The 16678-nt window shown below is 43.4% G+C and overlaps 1 protein-coding gene across 1 annotated transcript in view; it reads right to left on the bottom strand.

Annotated features, from left to right (window-relative positions):
• The window catches only part of ATP6V0A2 (ATPase H+ transporting V0 subunit a2), a 236702-nt gene that overhangs the window by 152949 nt on the left and 67075 nt on the right, over window positions 1-16678 (bottom strand). The window contains exons 9-11 of the mRNA XM_053701819.1: window positions 12526-12738; window positions 12227-12377; window positions 12007-12146 (exon numbers count right to left, since the gene is read on the bottom strand). Of these exons, the coding sequence (XP_053557794.1) occupies window positions 12007-12146; window positions 12227-12377; window positions 12526-12738 (504 nt within the window). The remainder of the gene's footprint in view (window positions 1-12006; window positions 12147-12226; window positions 12378-12525; window positions 12739-16678) is intronic.

Below are 16678 nucleotides of genomic sequence, written 5' to 3'. Positions count from 1 at the left end.
AGCCTCCGAAGAAGCAAAAGTATCAAATTTGTAAAATTTTGAAAAGGTATGAAGCGAAGACCATGTCGCCGCTTTAAAAATGAGGCTTCTGTTGAACAGATTTGCAAAGGCCCAGGTGGAAGCCACAGCTCTAGTAGAATGAGCTGTAATCCTTTCAGGGGGCTGCTGTCCAGCAGTCTCATAGGCTAAGCGTATTACGCTCCGAAGCCAAAAAGAAAGAGAGGTTGCCGAAGCCTTTTGACCTCTCCTCTGTCCAGAGTAAACAACAGGGAAGATGTTTGACGAAAATCTTTAGTCGCTTGTAAGTAAAACTTTAAAGCACGGACTACGTCCAAATTATGTAAAAGACGTTCCTTCTTTGAAGAAGGATTAGGACACAATGATGGAACAACAATCTCTTGATTGATATTCTTTTTGGAAACTACCTTAGGTAAAAACCCAGGTTTTGTACGCAGAACTACTTTATCTGTATGGAAAATCAGATAAGGAGAATCACATTGTAAAGCTGATAACTCAGAGACTCTACGAGCCGAGGAAATAGCCATCAAAAACAGAACCTTCCAAGATAAAAGTTTGATATCAATGGAATGAAGGGGTTCAAACGGAACTCCTTGAAGAACCTTAAGAACCAAATTTAAGCTCCATGGAGGAGCAACAGGTTTAAACACAGGCTTAATTCTAACCAAAGCCTGACAAAATGCCTGGATGTCTGGAACCTCTGCCAGACGCTTGTGCAAAAGGATAGACAGAGCAGAAATCTGTCCCTTTAAAGAACTAGCTGATAATCCTTTATCCAAACCCTCTTGGAGAAAGGACAATATCCTAGGAATCCTAACCTTACTCCATGAGTAATTCTTGGGTTCACACTAATGAAGATATTTGCGCCATATCTTATGGTAGATTTTCCTGGTTACAGGCTTTCGTGCCTGTATTAAGGTATCAATGACTGACTCGGAGAAGCCACGCCTTGCTAAAATCAAGCGTTCAATCTCCAGGCAGTCAGTCTCAGAGAAATTAGATTGGGATGATTGAAATGACCTTGTAGTAGAAGGTCTTGTCTCAGAGGCAGAGGCCAAGGTGGAAAGGATGACATGTCCACCAGGACTGCATACCAGGTCCTGCGTGGCCACGCAGGCGCGATCAAGATCACCGATGCTCTCTCCTGTTTGATTTTTGCAATCAGTCGAGGGAGCAGAGGAAACGGTGGAAACACATAAGCCAGGTTGAAGAACCACGGTGCTGCTAGAGCATCTATCAGCGTCGCTTCTGGGTCCCTGGACCTGGATCCGTAAAAAGGAAGCTTGGCGTTCTGGCGAGACGCCATGAGATCCAATTCTGGTGTGCCCCAACGATGAACCAATTGAGCAAACACCTCCGGATGGAGTTCCCACTCCCCCGGATGAAAAGTCTGACGACTTAGAAAATCCGCCTCCCAGTTCTCTACACCTGGGATATGGATCGCTGATAGATGGCAAGAGTGAGTCTCTGCCCAGCGAATTATCTTGGAGACTTCTAACATCGCTAGGGAGCTCCTGGTCCCCCCTTGATGGTTGATGTAAGCCACAGTAGTGATGTTGTCCGACTGAAATCTGATGAACCTCAGGGTTGCTAACTGAGGCCAAGCTAGAAGAGCATTGAATATTGCTCTTAACTCCAGAATATTTATTGGGAGGAGTTTCTCCTCCTGAGTCCACGATCCTTGAGCCTTCAGGGAATTCCAGACTGCACCCCAACCTAGAAGGCTGGCATCTGTTGTTACAATTGTCCAATCTGGCCTGCGAAAGGTCATACCTTTGGACAGATGGACCCGAGATAGCCACCAGAGAAGAGAATCTCTGGTCTCTTGATCCAAATTTAGCAGAGGGGACAAATCTGTGTAATCCCCATTCCACTGACTGAGCATGCATAATTGCAGCGGTCTGAGATGTAGGCGCGCAAATGGCACTATGTCCATCGCCGCTACCATTAAGCCGATCACTTCCATGCACTGAGCCACCAAAGGGCACGGAATGTAGTGAAGAACACGGCAGGAATTTAGAAACTTTGATAACCTGGACTCCGTCAGGTAAATTTTCATTTCTACAGAATCAGAGTTCCTAGGAAGGAAACCCTTGTGAGGGGTGATAGAGAACTCTTTCCCTCGTTCACTTTCCACCCATGCGACCTCAGAAATGTCAACACTATGTCCGTATGAGATTTGGCAATTTGGAAGTTTGACGCCTGTATCAGGATGTCGTCTAGATAAGGGGCCACTGCTATGCCCCGTGGTCTTAGGACCGCCAGAAGAGACCCCAGAACCTTTGTAAAAATTATTGGGGCTGTAGCTAACCCGAAGGGAAGAGCCACAAACTGGTAATGCCTGTCTAGAAAGGCAAACCTTAGGAACCGATGATGATCTTTGTGAATTGGTATGTGAAGGTAAGCATCCTTCAAATCCACTGTGGTCATGTACTGACCCTCCTGGATCATAGGTAGGATTGTCCGAATAGTTTCCATTTTGAACGATGGAACTCTGAGGAATTTGTTTAAGATCTTTAGATCCAAAATTGGTCTGAAGGTTCCCTCTTTTTTGGGAACCACAAACAGATTTGAATAAAATCCCTGTCCTTGTTCCATCTGTGGAACTGGATGGATCACTCCCATTATTAGGAGGTCTTGCACACAGCGTAAGAATGCCTCTTTCTTTATCTGGTTTACAGATAATCTCGAAAGGTGCAATCTCCCTTGTGGGGGGGAAGCTTTGAAGTCCAGAAGATATCCCTGAGATATGTCCAATGCCCAGGGATCCTGAACATCTCTTGCCCACGCCTGGGCGAAGAGAGAAAGTCTGCCCCCTACTAGATCTGTTGCCGGATAGGGGGCCGTTCCTTCATGCTGTCTTAGAGGCAGCAGCAGGCTTTCAGGCCTGCTTGCCTTTGCTCCAGGCCTGGTTAGATTTCCAGGCCGGCTTGGATTGCGCAAAAGTTCCCTCTTGTTTTGTAGCAGAGGAAGTTGATGCTGCACCTGCCTTGAAGTTTCGAAAGGCACGAAAATTAGACTGTTTGGCCCTTAATTTGGCCCTGTCCTGAGGAAGGGTATGACCCTTACCTCCAGTAATGTCAGCAATAATTTCCTTCAAACCAGGCCCGAATAGGGTCTGCCCCTTGAAGGGAATGTTAAGACTTAGACTTTGAAGTCACGTCAGCTGACGAAGATTTAAGCCATAGCGCCCTACGCGCCTGGATGGCGAATCCAGAATTCTTAGCCGTTAGTTTAGTCAAATGAACAATGGCATCAGAAACAAAAGAATTAGCTAGCTTAAGTGTTCTAAGCTTGTCAAGTATTTCAGTCAATGGAGTAGCTGTCTGAAAGGCCTCTTCCAGAGACTCAAACCAGAACGCCGCAGCAGCAGTGACAGGAGCAATGCATGGAAGTGCCTGCAGGATAAAACCTTGTTGAATAAACATTTTCTTAAGGTAACCTTCTAATTTTTTATCCATTGGATCTGAAAAAGCACAACTGTCCTCGACAGAGATAGTGGTATACTTTGCTAAAGTAGAAACTGCTCCCTCCACCTTAGGGACCGTCTGCCATAAGTCCTGCGTGGTAGCGTCTATTGGAAACATTTTTCTAAAAATAGGAGGGGGGGGGGGAAACGGCACACCGGGTCTGTCCCACTCCTTAGTAATAATTTTTGTAAACCTTTTAGGTATTGGAAAAACGTCAGTACACACCGGCACCGCGTAGTATTTATCCAGTCTACACAATTTCTCTGGCACTGCAATTGTGTCACAGTCATTCAGAGCAGCTAAAACCTCTCCAAGCAACACCCGGAGGTTCTCAAGCTTAAATTTAAAAGTAGACATATCTGAATCAGGTTTCCCCGAGTCAGAGACGTCACCCACAGACTGAAGCTCTTCCTCAGCTTCTGCATATTGTGACGCAGTATCAAACATGGGCCTTAAAACATCTGCGCGCTCTGTATTACGTCTAACCCCAGAGCTATCGAGCTTTCCTCTGAATTCAGGCAGTCTGGCTAATACCGCTGACAGGGTATTATCCATGATTGCCGCCATGTCCTGCAAAGTAATCGCTATGGGCGTCTTTGATGTACTTGGCGCCATTTTAGCGTGAGTCCCTTGAGCGGGAGTCAAAGGGTCCGACACGTGGGGAGAGTTAGTCGGCATAACTTCCCCCTCGTCAGAATCCTCTGGTGATAATTCTTTTAAAGAAAACAGCTGATCTTTATTGTTTAAAGTGAAATCAATACATTTAGTACACATTCTCCTATGGGGTTCCACCATGACTTTTAAACATAATGAACAAGTGTCAGACATGTTTATACAGACTAGCAATGAGACTAGCAAGCTTGGAAAACACTTTAAATCAAGTTAACAAGCAATATAAAAAAACGTTACTGTGCCTTTAAGAGAAACAAATTTTGCCAAAATTTGAAATAACAGTGAAAAAAGGCAGTTAATGTAAAGAAATTTTTACAGTGTATGTAACAAGTTAGCAGAGCATTGCACCCACTTGCAAATGGATGATTAACCCCTTAATACAAAAAAACAGATTAACAAAACGAAAAATATGTTTTTTAAACAGTCATAACAACTGCCACAGCTCCTACTTTTGAAGCCTTTTGAGCCCTTCAGAGATGTCCTATAGCAGGCAGGGGACTGATGAGGGAAGCTGAATGTCACAGTTTGTAATTTTAACTGCACCAACTGTAACTTTTATACTATAACAGTGGAAAGCCTCAGGAAACTGTTTCTAGGCAAAAAACAGAATTTATGCTTACCTGATAAATTACTTTCTCCAACGGTGTGTCCGGTCCACGGCGTCATCCTTACTTGTGGGATATTCTCTTCCCCAACAGGAAATGGCAAAGAGTCCCAGCAAAGCTGGTCACATAATCCCTCCTAGGCTCCGCCTACCCCAGTCATTCGACCGACGGACAGGAGGAAATATGCATAGGAGAAATCATATGATACCGTGGTGACTGTAGTTAGAGAAAATAATTCATCAGACCTGATTAAAAAAACCAGGGCGGGCCGTGGACCGGACACACCGTTGGAGAAAGTAATTTATCAGGTAAGCATAAATTCTGTTTTCTCCAACATAGGTGTGTCCGGTCCACGGCGTCATCCTTACTTGTGGGAACCAATACCAAAGCTTTAGGACACGGATGAAGGGAGGGAGCAAATCAGGTCACCTAAACGGAAGGCACCACAGTTTGCAAAACCTTTCTCCCAAAAATAGCCTACGAAGAAGCAAAAGTATCAAATTTGTAAAATTTGGCAAAAGTGTGCAGTGAAGACCAAGTCGCTGCCTTACATATCTGATCAACAGAAGCCTCGTTCTTGAAGGCCCATGTGGAAGCCACAGCCCTAGTAGAGTGAGCTGTGATTCTTTCAGGAGGCTGCCGTCCGGCAGTCTCATAAGCCAATCGGATAATGCTTTTAAGCCAAAAGGAAAGAGAGGTAGAAATCGCTTTTTGACCTCTCCTTTTACCAGAATAAACCAAAAACAAGGAAGATGTTTGTCTGAAATCTTTAGTAGCCTCTAAATAGAACTTTAGAGCACGGACTACGTCCAAATTGTGTAACAAACGTTCCATCTTTGAAGCTGGATTCGGACACAAAAAAGGAACAACTATCTCCTGGTTAATATTTTTGTTAGAAACAACTTTAGGAAGAAAACCAGGCTTAGTACGCAAAACCACCTTATCTGCGTGGAACACCAGATAAGGAGGAGAACACTGCAGAGCAGATAACTCTGAAACTCTTCTAGCAGAAGAAATTGCAACCAAAAACAAAACTTTCCAAGATAACTTAATATCTACGGAATGTAAGGGTTCAAACGGAACCCCTTGAAGAACTGAAAGAACTAAATTTAGACTCCAGGGAGGAGTCAAAGGTCTGTAAACAGGCTTGATCCTAACCAGAGCCTGAACAAATGCTTGAACATCTGGCACAGCTGCCAGTCTTTTGTGAAGTAAAACAGATAAAGCAGAGATCTGTCCCTTCAGAGAACTTGCAGATAATCCTTTCTCCAAACCTTCTTGTAGAAAGGAAAGAATCTTAGGAATTTTTATCTTGTTCCAAGGGAATCCTTTAGATTCACACCAATAGATATATTTTTTCCATATTTTATGGTAAATTTTTCTAGTTACAGGCTTTCTAGCCTGAATCAGAGTATCTATTACAGAATCTGAAAACCCACGCTTTGATAAAATTAAGCGTTCAATCTCCAAGCCGTCAGTTGGAGGGAAGCCAGATTCGGATGTTCGAATGGACCTTGAACAAGAAGATCCTGTCTCAAAGGTAGCTTCCATGGTGGAGCCGATGACATATTCACCAGGTCTGCATACCAAGTCCTGCGTGGCCACGCAGGAGCTATCAAGATTACCGAAGCCCTCTCCTGATTGATCCTGGCTACCAGCCTGGGAATGAGAGGAAATGGTGGGAACACATAAGCTAGGTTGAAGGTCCAAGGCGCTACTAGTGCATCCACTAGAGTCGCCTTGGGATCCCTGGATCTGGACCCGTAGCAAGGAACCTTGAAGTTCTGACGAGACGCCATCAGATCCATGTCTGGAATGCCCCATAATTGAGTTATTTGGGCAAAGATTTCCGGATGGAGTTCCCACTCCCCCGGATGGAATGTCTGACGACTCAGAAAATCCGCTTCCCAATTTTCCACTCCTGGGATGTGGATTGCAGACAAGTGGCAGGAGTGATCCTCCGCCCAATGAATTATTTTGGTCACTTCTTCCATCGCCAGGGAACTCCTTGTTCCCCCCTGATGATTGATATATGCAACAGTCGTCATGTTGTCTGATTGAAACCTTATGAATTTGACCTTTGCTAGTTGAGGCCAAGCTTTGAGAGCATTGAATATCGCTCTCAATTCCAGAATGTTTATCGGGAGAAGAGATTCTTCCCGAGACCATAGACCCTGAGCTTTCAGGGGTTCCCAGACCGCGCCCCAGCCCACCAGGCTGGCGTCGGTCGTGACAATGACCCACTCTGGTCTGCGGAAGCTCATTCCCTGTGACAGATTGTCCAGGGTCAGCCACCAACAGAGTGAATCTCTGGTCTTTTGATCTACTTGAATCGTCAGAGACAAGTCTGTATAATCCCCATTCCACTGTCTGAGCATGCACAGTTGTAATGGTCTTAGATGAATTCGTGCAAAAGGAACTATGTCCATTGCAGCAACCATCAATCCTATTACTTCCATGCACTGCGCTATGGAAGGACGAAGAACAGAATGAAGAACTTGACAAGAGCTTAGAATCTTTGATTTTCTGACCTCTGTCAGAAAAATCCTCATTTCTAAGGAATCTATTATCGTTCCCAAGAAGGGAACTCTTGTTGACGGGGACAGAGAACTCTTTTCTTTGTTCACCTTCCATCCGTGAGATCTGAGAAAGGCTAGGACGATGTCCGTATGAGCCTTTGCTTTTGACAGAGACGACGCATGAATCAGGATGTCGTCCAAGTAAGGTACTACCGCAAAGCCCCTTGGTCTTAGAACCGCTAGAAGGGACCCTAGTACCTTTGTGAAAATTCTCGGAGCAGTGGCTAATCCGAATGGAAGTGCCACAAACTGGTAATGCTTGTCCAGAAAAGCGAACCTTAGGAACTGATGATGTTCCTTGTGGATAGGAATATGTAGGTACGCATCCTTTAAATCCACGGTGGTCATAAATTGACCTTCCTGGATGGTGGGAAGAATCGTTCGAATGGTTTCCATTTTGAACGATGGAACCCTGAGAAATTTGTTTAGGATCTTGAGATCTAAAATTGGTCTGAATGTTCCCTCTTTTTTGGGAACTATGAACAGGTTGGAATAAAAACCCATCCCTTGTTCTCTTATTGGAACTGGATGAATCACTCCCATCTTTAACAGGTGTTCTACACAATGTAAGAATGCCTGTCTTTTTATGTGGTTTGAAGATAATTGAGACCTGTGGAACCTTCCCCTTTGGGGTAGTTCCTTGAATTCCAGGAGATAACCTTGAGAAACTATTTCTAGCGCCCAAGGATCCTGAACATCTCTTGCCCAAGCCTGAGCAAAGAGAGAAAGTCTGCCCCCCACCAGATCCGGTCCCGGATCGGGGGCCATCCCTTCATGCTGTTTTAGTAGCAGTGGTAGGCTTCTTGGCCTGCTTACCCTTGTTCCAGCCTTGCATCGGTCTCCAGGCTGGTTTGGGTTGTGAAGTATTACCCTCTTGCTTAGAGGATGTAGAGTTAGAGGCTGGTCCGTTTCTGCGAAAGGGACGAAAATTAGGCTTATTTTTAGCCTTAAAAGACCTATCCTGAGGGAGGGCGTGGCCCTTTCCCCCGGTGATGTCTGAAATAATCTCTTTCAAATCAGGCCCAAATAGTGTTTTACCCTTGAAAGGGATGTTAAGCAATTTTGTCTTGGAAGACACATCCGCTGACCAAGACTTTAGCCAAAGCGCTCTGCACGCCTCGATAGCAAACCCTGAATTTTTCGCCGCTAATCTAGCTAATTGCAAAGCGGCATCTAAAATAAAAGAGTTAGCCAATTTAAGTGCTTGAACTCTGTCCATAACCTCCTCATACGAAGATTCTTTATTGAGCGACTTTTCTAGTTCCTCGAACCAGAAACACGCTGCCGTAGTGACAGGAACAATGCATGAAATTGGTTGTAGAAGGTAACCTTGCTGAACAAACATCTTTTTTAGCAAACCCTCTAATTTTTTATCCATAGGATCTTTGAAAGCACAACTATCCTCGATAGGAATAGTAGTGCGTTTGTTTAGAGTAGAAACCGCCCCCTCGACCTTGGGGACTGTCTGCCATAAGTCCTTTCTGGGGTCGACTATAGGAAATAATTTCTTAAATATAGGGGGGGGAACAAAAGGTATGCCGGGCCTTTCCCACTCCTTATTTACTATGTCCGCCACCCGCTTGGGTATAGGAAAGGCGTCGGGGGGCACCGGAACCTCTAGGAACTTGTCCATCTTACATAATTTCTCTGGAATGACCAAATTGTCAATCATCCAGAGTAGATAATACCTCCTTAAGCAGTGCGCGGAGATGTTCTAATTTAAATTTAAATGTTACAACATCAGGTTCAGCTTGTTGAGAAATTTTTCCTGAATCTGAAATTTCTCCCTCAGACAAAACCTCCCTCCTGGCCCCTTCAGATTGGTGTGAGGGTATGTCAGAACAGTTATCATCAGCGTCCTCTTACTCTTCAGTGTTTAAAACAGAGCAATCGCGCTTTCTCTGATAAGTAGGCATTTTGGATAAAATGTTTGCTATAGAGTTATCCATTACAGCCGTTAATTGTTGCATGGTAATAAGAATTGGCGCACTAGATGTACTAGGGGCCTCTTGTGTGGGCAAAACTGGTGTAGACACAGAAGGGGATGATGTAGTATCATGCTTACTCATTTGAGGAATCATCTTGGGCAATATCATTATCTGTGGCATCATTGTCCCTACTTTGTTTGGACACTATGGCACAATTATCACATAAATTTAAATGGGGAGAAACCTTGGTTTTCATACATATAGAACATAGCTTATCTGATGGTACAGACATGTTAAACAGGCTTAAACTTGTCAACAAAGCACAAAAAAAACGTTTTAAAATAAAACCGTTACTGTCACTTTAAATTTCAAACTGAACACACTTTATTACTGAATATGTGAAAAAGTATGAAGGAATTGTTCAAAATTCACCAAAATTTCACCACAGTGTCTTAAAGCCTTAAAAGTATTGCACACCAAATTTCAAAGCTTTAACCCTTAAATTAACGGAACCGGAGCCGTTTTTACATTTAACCCCTATACAGTCCCAGCTATCTGCTTTGCTGAGACCCAACCAAGCCCAGAGGGGAATACGATACCAAATGACGCCTTCTATAAGCTTTTTCAGTGGTTCTTAGCTCCTCACACATGCATCTGCATGCCTTGCTCTCCAAAAACAACTGCGCATTAGTGGCGCGAAAATGAGGCTCTGTCTATAACTAGAAAAGGCCCCCATCTGAAAAAGGTGTCCAATACAGTGCCTGCCGTTTTTCTAGACAATCCCCAAGATTATAATAACTATTAAGAGTTAGAATCTGCAAATTATGCTTAGCAAAGTAATCGTTTTAGCCCAGAAAAATGTCTACCAGTTTTTTAAGCCCTTATGAAGCCCTTTATTCTTTTACTTAATCTAAGAAAATGGCTTACCGGTCCCCATAAGGGGAAATGACAGCCTTCCAGCATTACATAGTCTTGTTAAAAATATGGCCAGTCATACCTCAAGCAGAAAAGTCTGCCAACTGTTTCCCCCAACTGAAGTTACTTCATCTCAACAGTCCTGTGTGGAAACAGCAATCGATTTTAGTAACGTCTGCTAAAATCATCTTCCTCTTACAAACAGAAATCTTCATCTCTTTTCTGTTTCAGAGTAAATAGTACATACCAGCACTATTTTAAAATAACAAACACTTGATTGAAGAATAAAAACTACATTTAAACACCAAAAAACTCTTAACCATCTCCGTGGAGATGTTGCCTGTGCAACGGCAAAGAGAATGACTGGGGTAGGCGGAGCCTAGGAGGGATCATGTGACCAGCTTTGCTGGGACTCTTTGCCATTTCCTGTTGGGGAAGAGAATATCCCACAAGTAAGGATGACGCCGTGGACTGGACACACCTATGTTGGAGAAATAAAGCCAGCCATGTGGAAAAAACTAGGCCCCAATAAGTTTTATCACCAAAGCATATATAAAAACGATTAAACATGCCAGCAAACGTTTTATATTGCACATTAATCAGAGTCTGATAGCAAGCCTGATACTAGTCGCTATTAAATCACTGTATTTAGGCTTTAACTTACATTAATCCGGTATCAGCAGTATTTTCTAGCAAATTCCATCCCTAGAAAAACTTAACTGCACATACCTTATTGCAGGATACCCTGCACGCCATTCTCCCTCTGAAGTTACCTCACTCCTCAGACATATGTGAGAACGGCAGTGGATCTTAGTTACTTCTGCCAAGATCATAGAAAAACGCAGGCAGATTCTTCTTCTAAATGCTGCCTGAGATAAAATAGTACACTCCGGTACCATTTAAAACAATAAACTTTTGATTGAAGAAAAAACTAACTATATTTTACCACTTTCCTCTAACTACCTCCAGCTATGTTGAGAGCTTGCAAGAGAATGACTGGGTATGGCAGTTAGGGGAGGAGCTATATAGCAGCTCTGCTGTGGGTGATCCTCTTGCAACTTCCTGTTGGGAAGGAGAATATCCCACAAGTAATGGATGATCCGTGGACTGGATACACCTAACAAGAGAAAATAGTCTTATATTCATTAATGTGGTTGCTCAGAATTTGTTAATCTTCAGGACAGAAGAGGAACAGCTGTATAGGAGCTTAAACTAGTAGCTTGTGCTACTGGTACAAGCCAGCAGCAGCATATAAAAAATATTTTTTTATTTATTCTTTTTTTATGGGGTCAGAACTGGTTAAAAACCATCATCTGACTATACATACGTATTGTCTGACACTAGAATCAATCAGCTAACAAGAAGACTTTGCTAAATCATTTTTGAACAGTGTAAATGTAAACTTTTTAAGCTTTTCCCACCTTCAGAGAAGGATTTTCCACTTTTAGAGTAACGGCTTTAACTGCATGAATAACTCAACTAACTTTTTTCTCTCATGAATACCATTGATGAGTTGTTTTTTTTTGTTCTTTCTTTTTTCGTTAAAAAGGCCTTAATTTATGACAAATACAACAAGTATGGAAAACAATTTTTTTTTCCAGCTCATCCGGAAACAAATACACGTCTGTCTTTATATTGATTTATTTGTTTATTTAATTTTTAAAGAAAGTTTAATGAAATGGTCAACAGCTGGATCAAGCGTCTTTCAACTTCATAAGAAAAATAGAGCATTTCATACGACTCCAGACAATTTAGCCAATAATAGCAGTACATATGTATGAAAACCTCAAAAAGCTGCAGCTTAAATATTTTTTCCTACCTCATCTTTTGATCGCTGGAATCTTGGGGTGTTTTCATAAAGGACCATCCAGAGAGCGAACAAGGACATCAATAACCCATGACCAAAATCTCCAAACATTACAGCAAACAGGAAAGGGAAGGTGATAATAGTGTATGGAGCTGAAATATTAGCATACATGATTTTGTTAATGTGTGGGTCATTTTTCAAACAAAATATTATCATTACCTAAATAACGGACCTGGATTTACTTCTCTATAGCTTGCCACTCCATAAGAATCCACAATATTTTGAAATCCTGCAGTAAATTTGTTTGTGCGGATTAACGTTGGTGGGACCTCATTGGTCTGTATCACATTTAAAAATGAGGGGACAGAGGCGCCACTTTTCCTCTAAAGAAATGAGATTACATTTTTAATTACAGAATTCTTAAGTGAAATCAGAAATCAAGAGATTACCAGGAACTTGCATATTATAGTGAGAATTGAATTGCTTCTTGATTATAGTAAATCTAATCATCCCAGGAAGGAGTGAACATACCGAGCCTTCTACAAGCCCTCCTCTTACGTTCTGGAGATCAGCAACAGGACACCAGACCTCAGCAATCAGGCATTTGTTGGTAACATCAAAACTACATAAGTTTAAAATGTGATAAATGGCTTTCATCTTCTTCACTTGGATGACCCACTTGCAAACAGATTCTGATGCCTGGGACAGAACTTGCTTTAAGTATATATCTGTCCTGTAGATAACCTATAATAGAATTATAAAACATTTGTAAGCCATTTCTGTACTTTATGTAATCAAACATACACAGATGATACAGACCAATAAAAAAAAAATATGGAAAAAACATAATTTATGCTTACCTGATAAATTCCTTTCTTCTGTTGTGTGATCAGTCCACGGGTCATCATTACTTCTGGGATATAACTCCTCCCCAACAGGAAATGCAAGAGGATTCACCCAGCAGAGCTGCATATAGCTCCTCCCCTCTACGTCAGTCCCAGTCATTCGACCAAGAATCAACGAGAAAGGAGTAACCAAGGGTGAAGTGGTGACTGGAGTATAATTTAAAAGATATTTACCTGCCTCAAAAACAGGGCGGGCCGTGGACTGATCACACAACAGAAGAAAGGAATTTATCAGGTAAGCATAAATTATGTTTTCTTCTGTTATGTGTGATCAGTCCACGGGTCATCATTACTTCTGGGATACCAATACCAAAGCAAAAGTACACGGATGACGGGAGGGATAGGCAGGCTCATTATACAGAAGGAACCACTGCCTGAAGAACCTTTCTCCCAAAAATAGCCTCCGAAGAAGCAAAAGTGTCAAATTTGTAAAATTTGGAAAAAGTATGAAGCGAAGACCAAGTTGCAGCCTTGCAAATCTGTTCAACAGAGGCCTCATTCTTAAAGGCCCAAGTGGAAGCCACAGCTCTAGTGGAGTGAGCTGTAATTCTTTCAGGAGGCTGCTGTCCAGCAGTCTCATAGGCTAAACGTATTATGCTACGAAGCCAACAAGAGAGAGAGGTAGCAGAAGCTTTTTGACCTCTCCTCTGTCCAGAATAAACGACAAACAGGGAAGAAGTTTGGCGAAAATCTTTAGTTGCCTGCAAGTAGAACTTGAGGGCACGAACTACATCCAGATTGTGTAGAAGACGTTCCTTCTTTGAAGAAGGATTTGGACACAAGGATGGAACAACAATCTCTTGATTGATATTCTTGTTAGTGACTACCTTAGGTAAGAACCCAGGTTTAGTACGCAGAACTACCTTGTCTGAGTGAAAAATCAGATAAGGAGAATCACAATGTAAGGCTGATAACTCAGAGACTCTTCGAGCCGAGGAAATAGCCATTAAAAACAGAACTTTCCAAGATAACAATTTTATATCAATGGAATGAAGGGGTTCAAACGGAACACCCTGTAAAACGTTAAGAACTAAGTTTAAACTCCATGGCGGAGCAACAGCTTTAAACACAGGCTTGATCCTAGCTAAAGCCTGACAAAAGGCCTGGACGTCTGGATTTTCTGACAGACGCCTGTGTAACAAGATGGACAGAGCTGAAATCTGTCCCTTTAATGAACTAGCTGATAAACCCTTTTCTAACCCTTCTTGTAGAAAAGACAATATCCTAGGGATCCTAACCTTACTCCAGGAGTAACGTTTGGATTCGCACCAGTATAGGTATTTACGCCATATTTTATGGTAAATCTTTCTGGTAACAGGCTTCCTAGCCTGTATCAGGGTATCAATAACCGACTCAGAAAAACCACGTTTTGATAAAATCAAGCGTTCAATTTCCAAGCAGTCAGCTTCAGAGAAGTTAGATTTTGATGTTTGAATGGACCCTGTATCAGAAGGTCCTGTCTTAGAGGTAGAGACCAAGGCGGACAGGATGACATGTCCACTAGATCTGCATACCAAGTCCTGCGTGGCCATGCAGGCGCTATTAGAATCACTGATGCTCTTTCCTGTTTGATTTTGGCAATCAATCGAGGAAGCAGCGGGAAGGGTGGAAACACATAAGCCATCCCGAATTTCCAAGGTGCTGTCAAAGCATCTATCAGAACCGCTCCCGGATCCCTGGATCTGGACCCGTAGCGAGGAAGTTTGGCGTTCTGGCGAGACGCCATGAGATCTATCTCTGGTTTGCCCCAACGTCGAAGTATTTGGGCAAAGACCTCCGGATGAAGTTCCCACTCCCCCGGATGAAAAGTCTGGCGACTCAAGAAATCCGCCTCCCAGTTCTCCACTCCCGGGATGTGGATTGCTGACAGGTGGCAAGAGTGTGACTCTGCCCAGCGAATTATCTTTGATACTTCCACCATTGCTAGGGAGCTTCTTGTCCCTCCCTGATGGTTGATGTAAGCTACAGTCGTGATGTTGTCCGACTGAAACCTGATGAACCCCCGAGTTGTTAATTGGGGCCAAGCCAGAAGGGCATTGAGAACTGCTCTCAATTCCAGAATGTTTATTGGAAGGAGACTCTCCTCCTGATTCCATAGTCCCTGAGCCTTCAGAGAATTCCAGACAGCGCCCCAACCTAGTAGGCTGGCGTCTGTTGTTACAATTGTCCAGTCTGGCCTGCTGAATGGCATCCCCCTGGACAGGTGTGGCCGATGAAGCCACCATAGAAGAGAATTTCTGGTCTCTTGATTCAGATTCAGAGTAGGGGACAAATCTGAGTAATCCCCATTCCACTGACTTAGCATGCATAATTGCAGAGGTCTGAGGTGTAGGCGTGCAAAAGGTACTATGTCCATTGCCGCTACCATTAAGCCGATCACCTCCATACATTGAGCTACTGACGGGTGTTGAATGGAATGAAGGGCACGGCATGCATTTTGAAGCTTTGTTAACCTGTCCTCTGTCAGGTAAATCTTCATTTCTACAGAATCTATAAGAGTCCCCAAGAATGGAACTCTTGTGAGAGGAAAAAGAGAACTCTTCTTTTCGTTCACTTTCCATCCATGCGACCTTAGAAATGCCAGAACTAACTCTGTATGAGACTTGGCAGTTTGAAAGCTTGAAGCTTGTATTAGAATGTCGTCTAGGTATGGAGCTACCGAAATCCCTCGCGGCCTTAGTACCGCCAGAAGGGCACCCAGAACCTTTGTGAAGATTCTTGGAGCCGTAGCCAATCCGAATGGAAGAGCTACAAACTGGTAGTGCCTGTCTAAGAAGGCAAACCTTAGATACCGGTGATGATCCTTGTGGATCGGTATGTGAAGGTAAGCATCCTTTAAATCCACTGTGGTCATGTACTGACCCTCTTGGATCATGGGTAGAATTGTCCGAATAGTTTCCATTTTGAACGATGGAACTCTTAGGAATTTGTTTAGAATCTTTAAATCTAAGATTGGCCTGAAAGTTCCCTCTTTTTTGGGAACCACGAACAGGTTTGAGTAGAACCCTTGTCCTTGTTCCGACCGCGGAACCGGATGGATCACTCCCATTGTTAACAGATCTTGTACGCAGCGTAGAAACGCTTCTTTCTTTATCTGGTTTGTTGACAACCTTGACAGATGAAATCTCCCTCTTGGGGGAGATAATTTGAAGTCTAGAGGGTATCCCTGAGATATGATCTCTAGTGCCCAGGGATCCTGAACATCTCTTGCCCAGGCCTGGGCGAAGAGAGAGAGTCTGCCCCCCACTAGATCCGGTCCCGGATCGGGGGCTCTCGGTTCATGCTGTCTTTGGGGCAGCAGCAGGTTTCCTGGCCTGCTTGCTCTTGTTCCAGGACTGGTTAGGCTTCCAGCCTTGCCTGTAACGGGCAACAGCTCCTTCCTGTTTTGGTGCAGTGGAGGTTGATGCTGCTCCTGTTTTGAAATTCCGAAAGGGACGAAAATTAGACTGTCTAGCCTTAGCTTTGGCCTTGTCTTGAGGTAGGGCGTGGCCCTTACCTCCTGTAATGTCAGCGATAATTTCTTTCAAACCGGGCCCGAATAAGGACTGCCCCTTGAAAGGTATATTAAGTAATTTGGACTTAGAAGTAACATCAGCTGACCAGGATTTTAGCCACAGCGCCCTGCGTGCCTGTATGGCGAATCCTGAGTTCTTAGCCGTAAGTTTGGTTAAATGTACTACGGCCTCCGAAATGAAAGAATTAGCTAGTTTAAGGACTCTAAGCCTGTCCGTAATGTCGTCTAGCGTAGAGGAACTAAGGTTCTCTTCAAGCGACTCAAT

This window comes from Bombina bombina, chromosome 2, assembly GCF_027579735.1.
Source record: "Bombina bombina isolate aBomBom1 chromosome 2, aBomBom1.pri, whole genome shotgun sequence".
Lineage (NCBI taxonomy): Eukaryota > Metazoa > Chordata > Amphibia > Anura > Bombinatoridae > Bombina > Bombina bombina.
The sequence above is the reverse complement of the archived record's forward strand: the minus strand, read 5'-3'. Positions and strand labels throughout refer to the sequence as shown.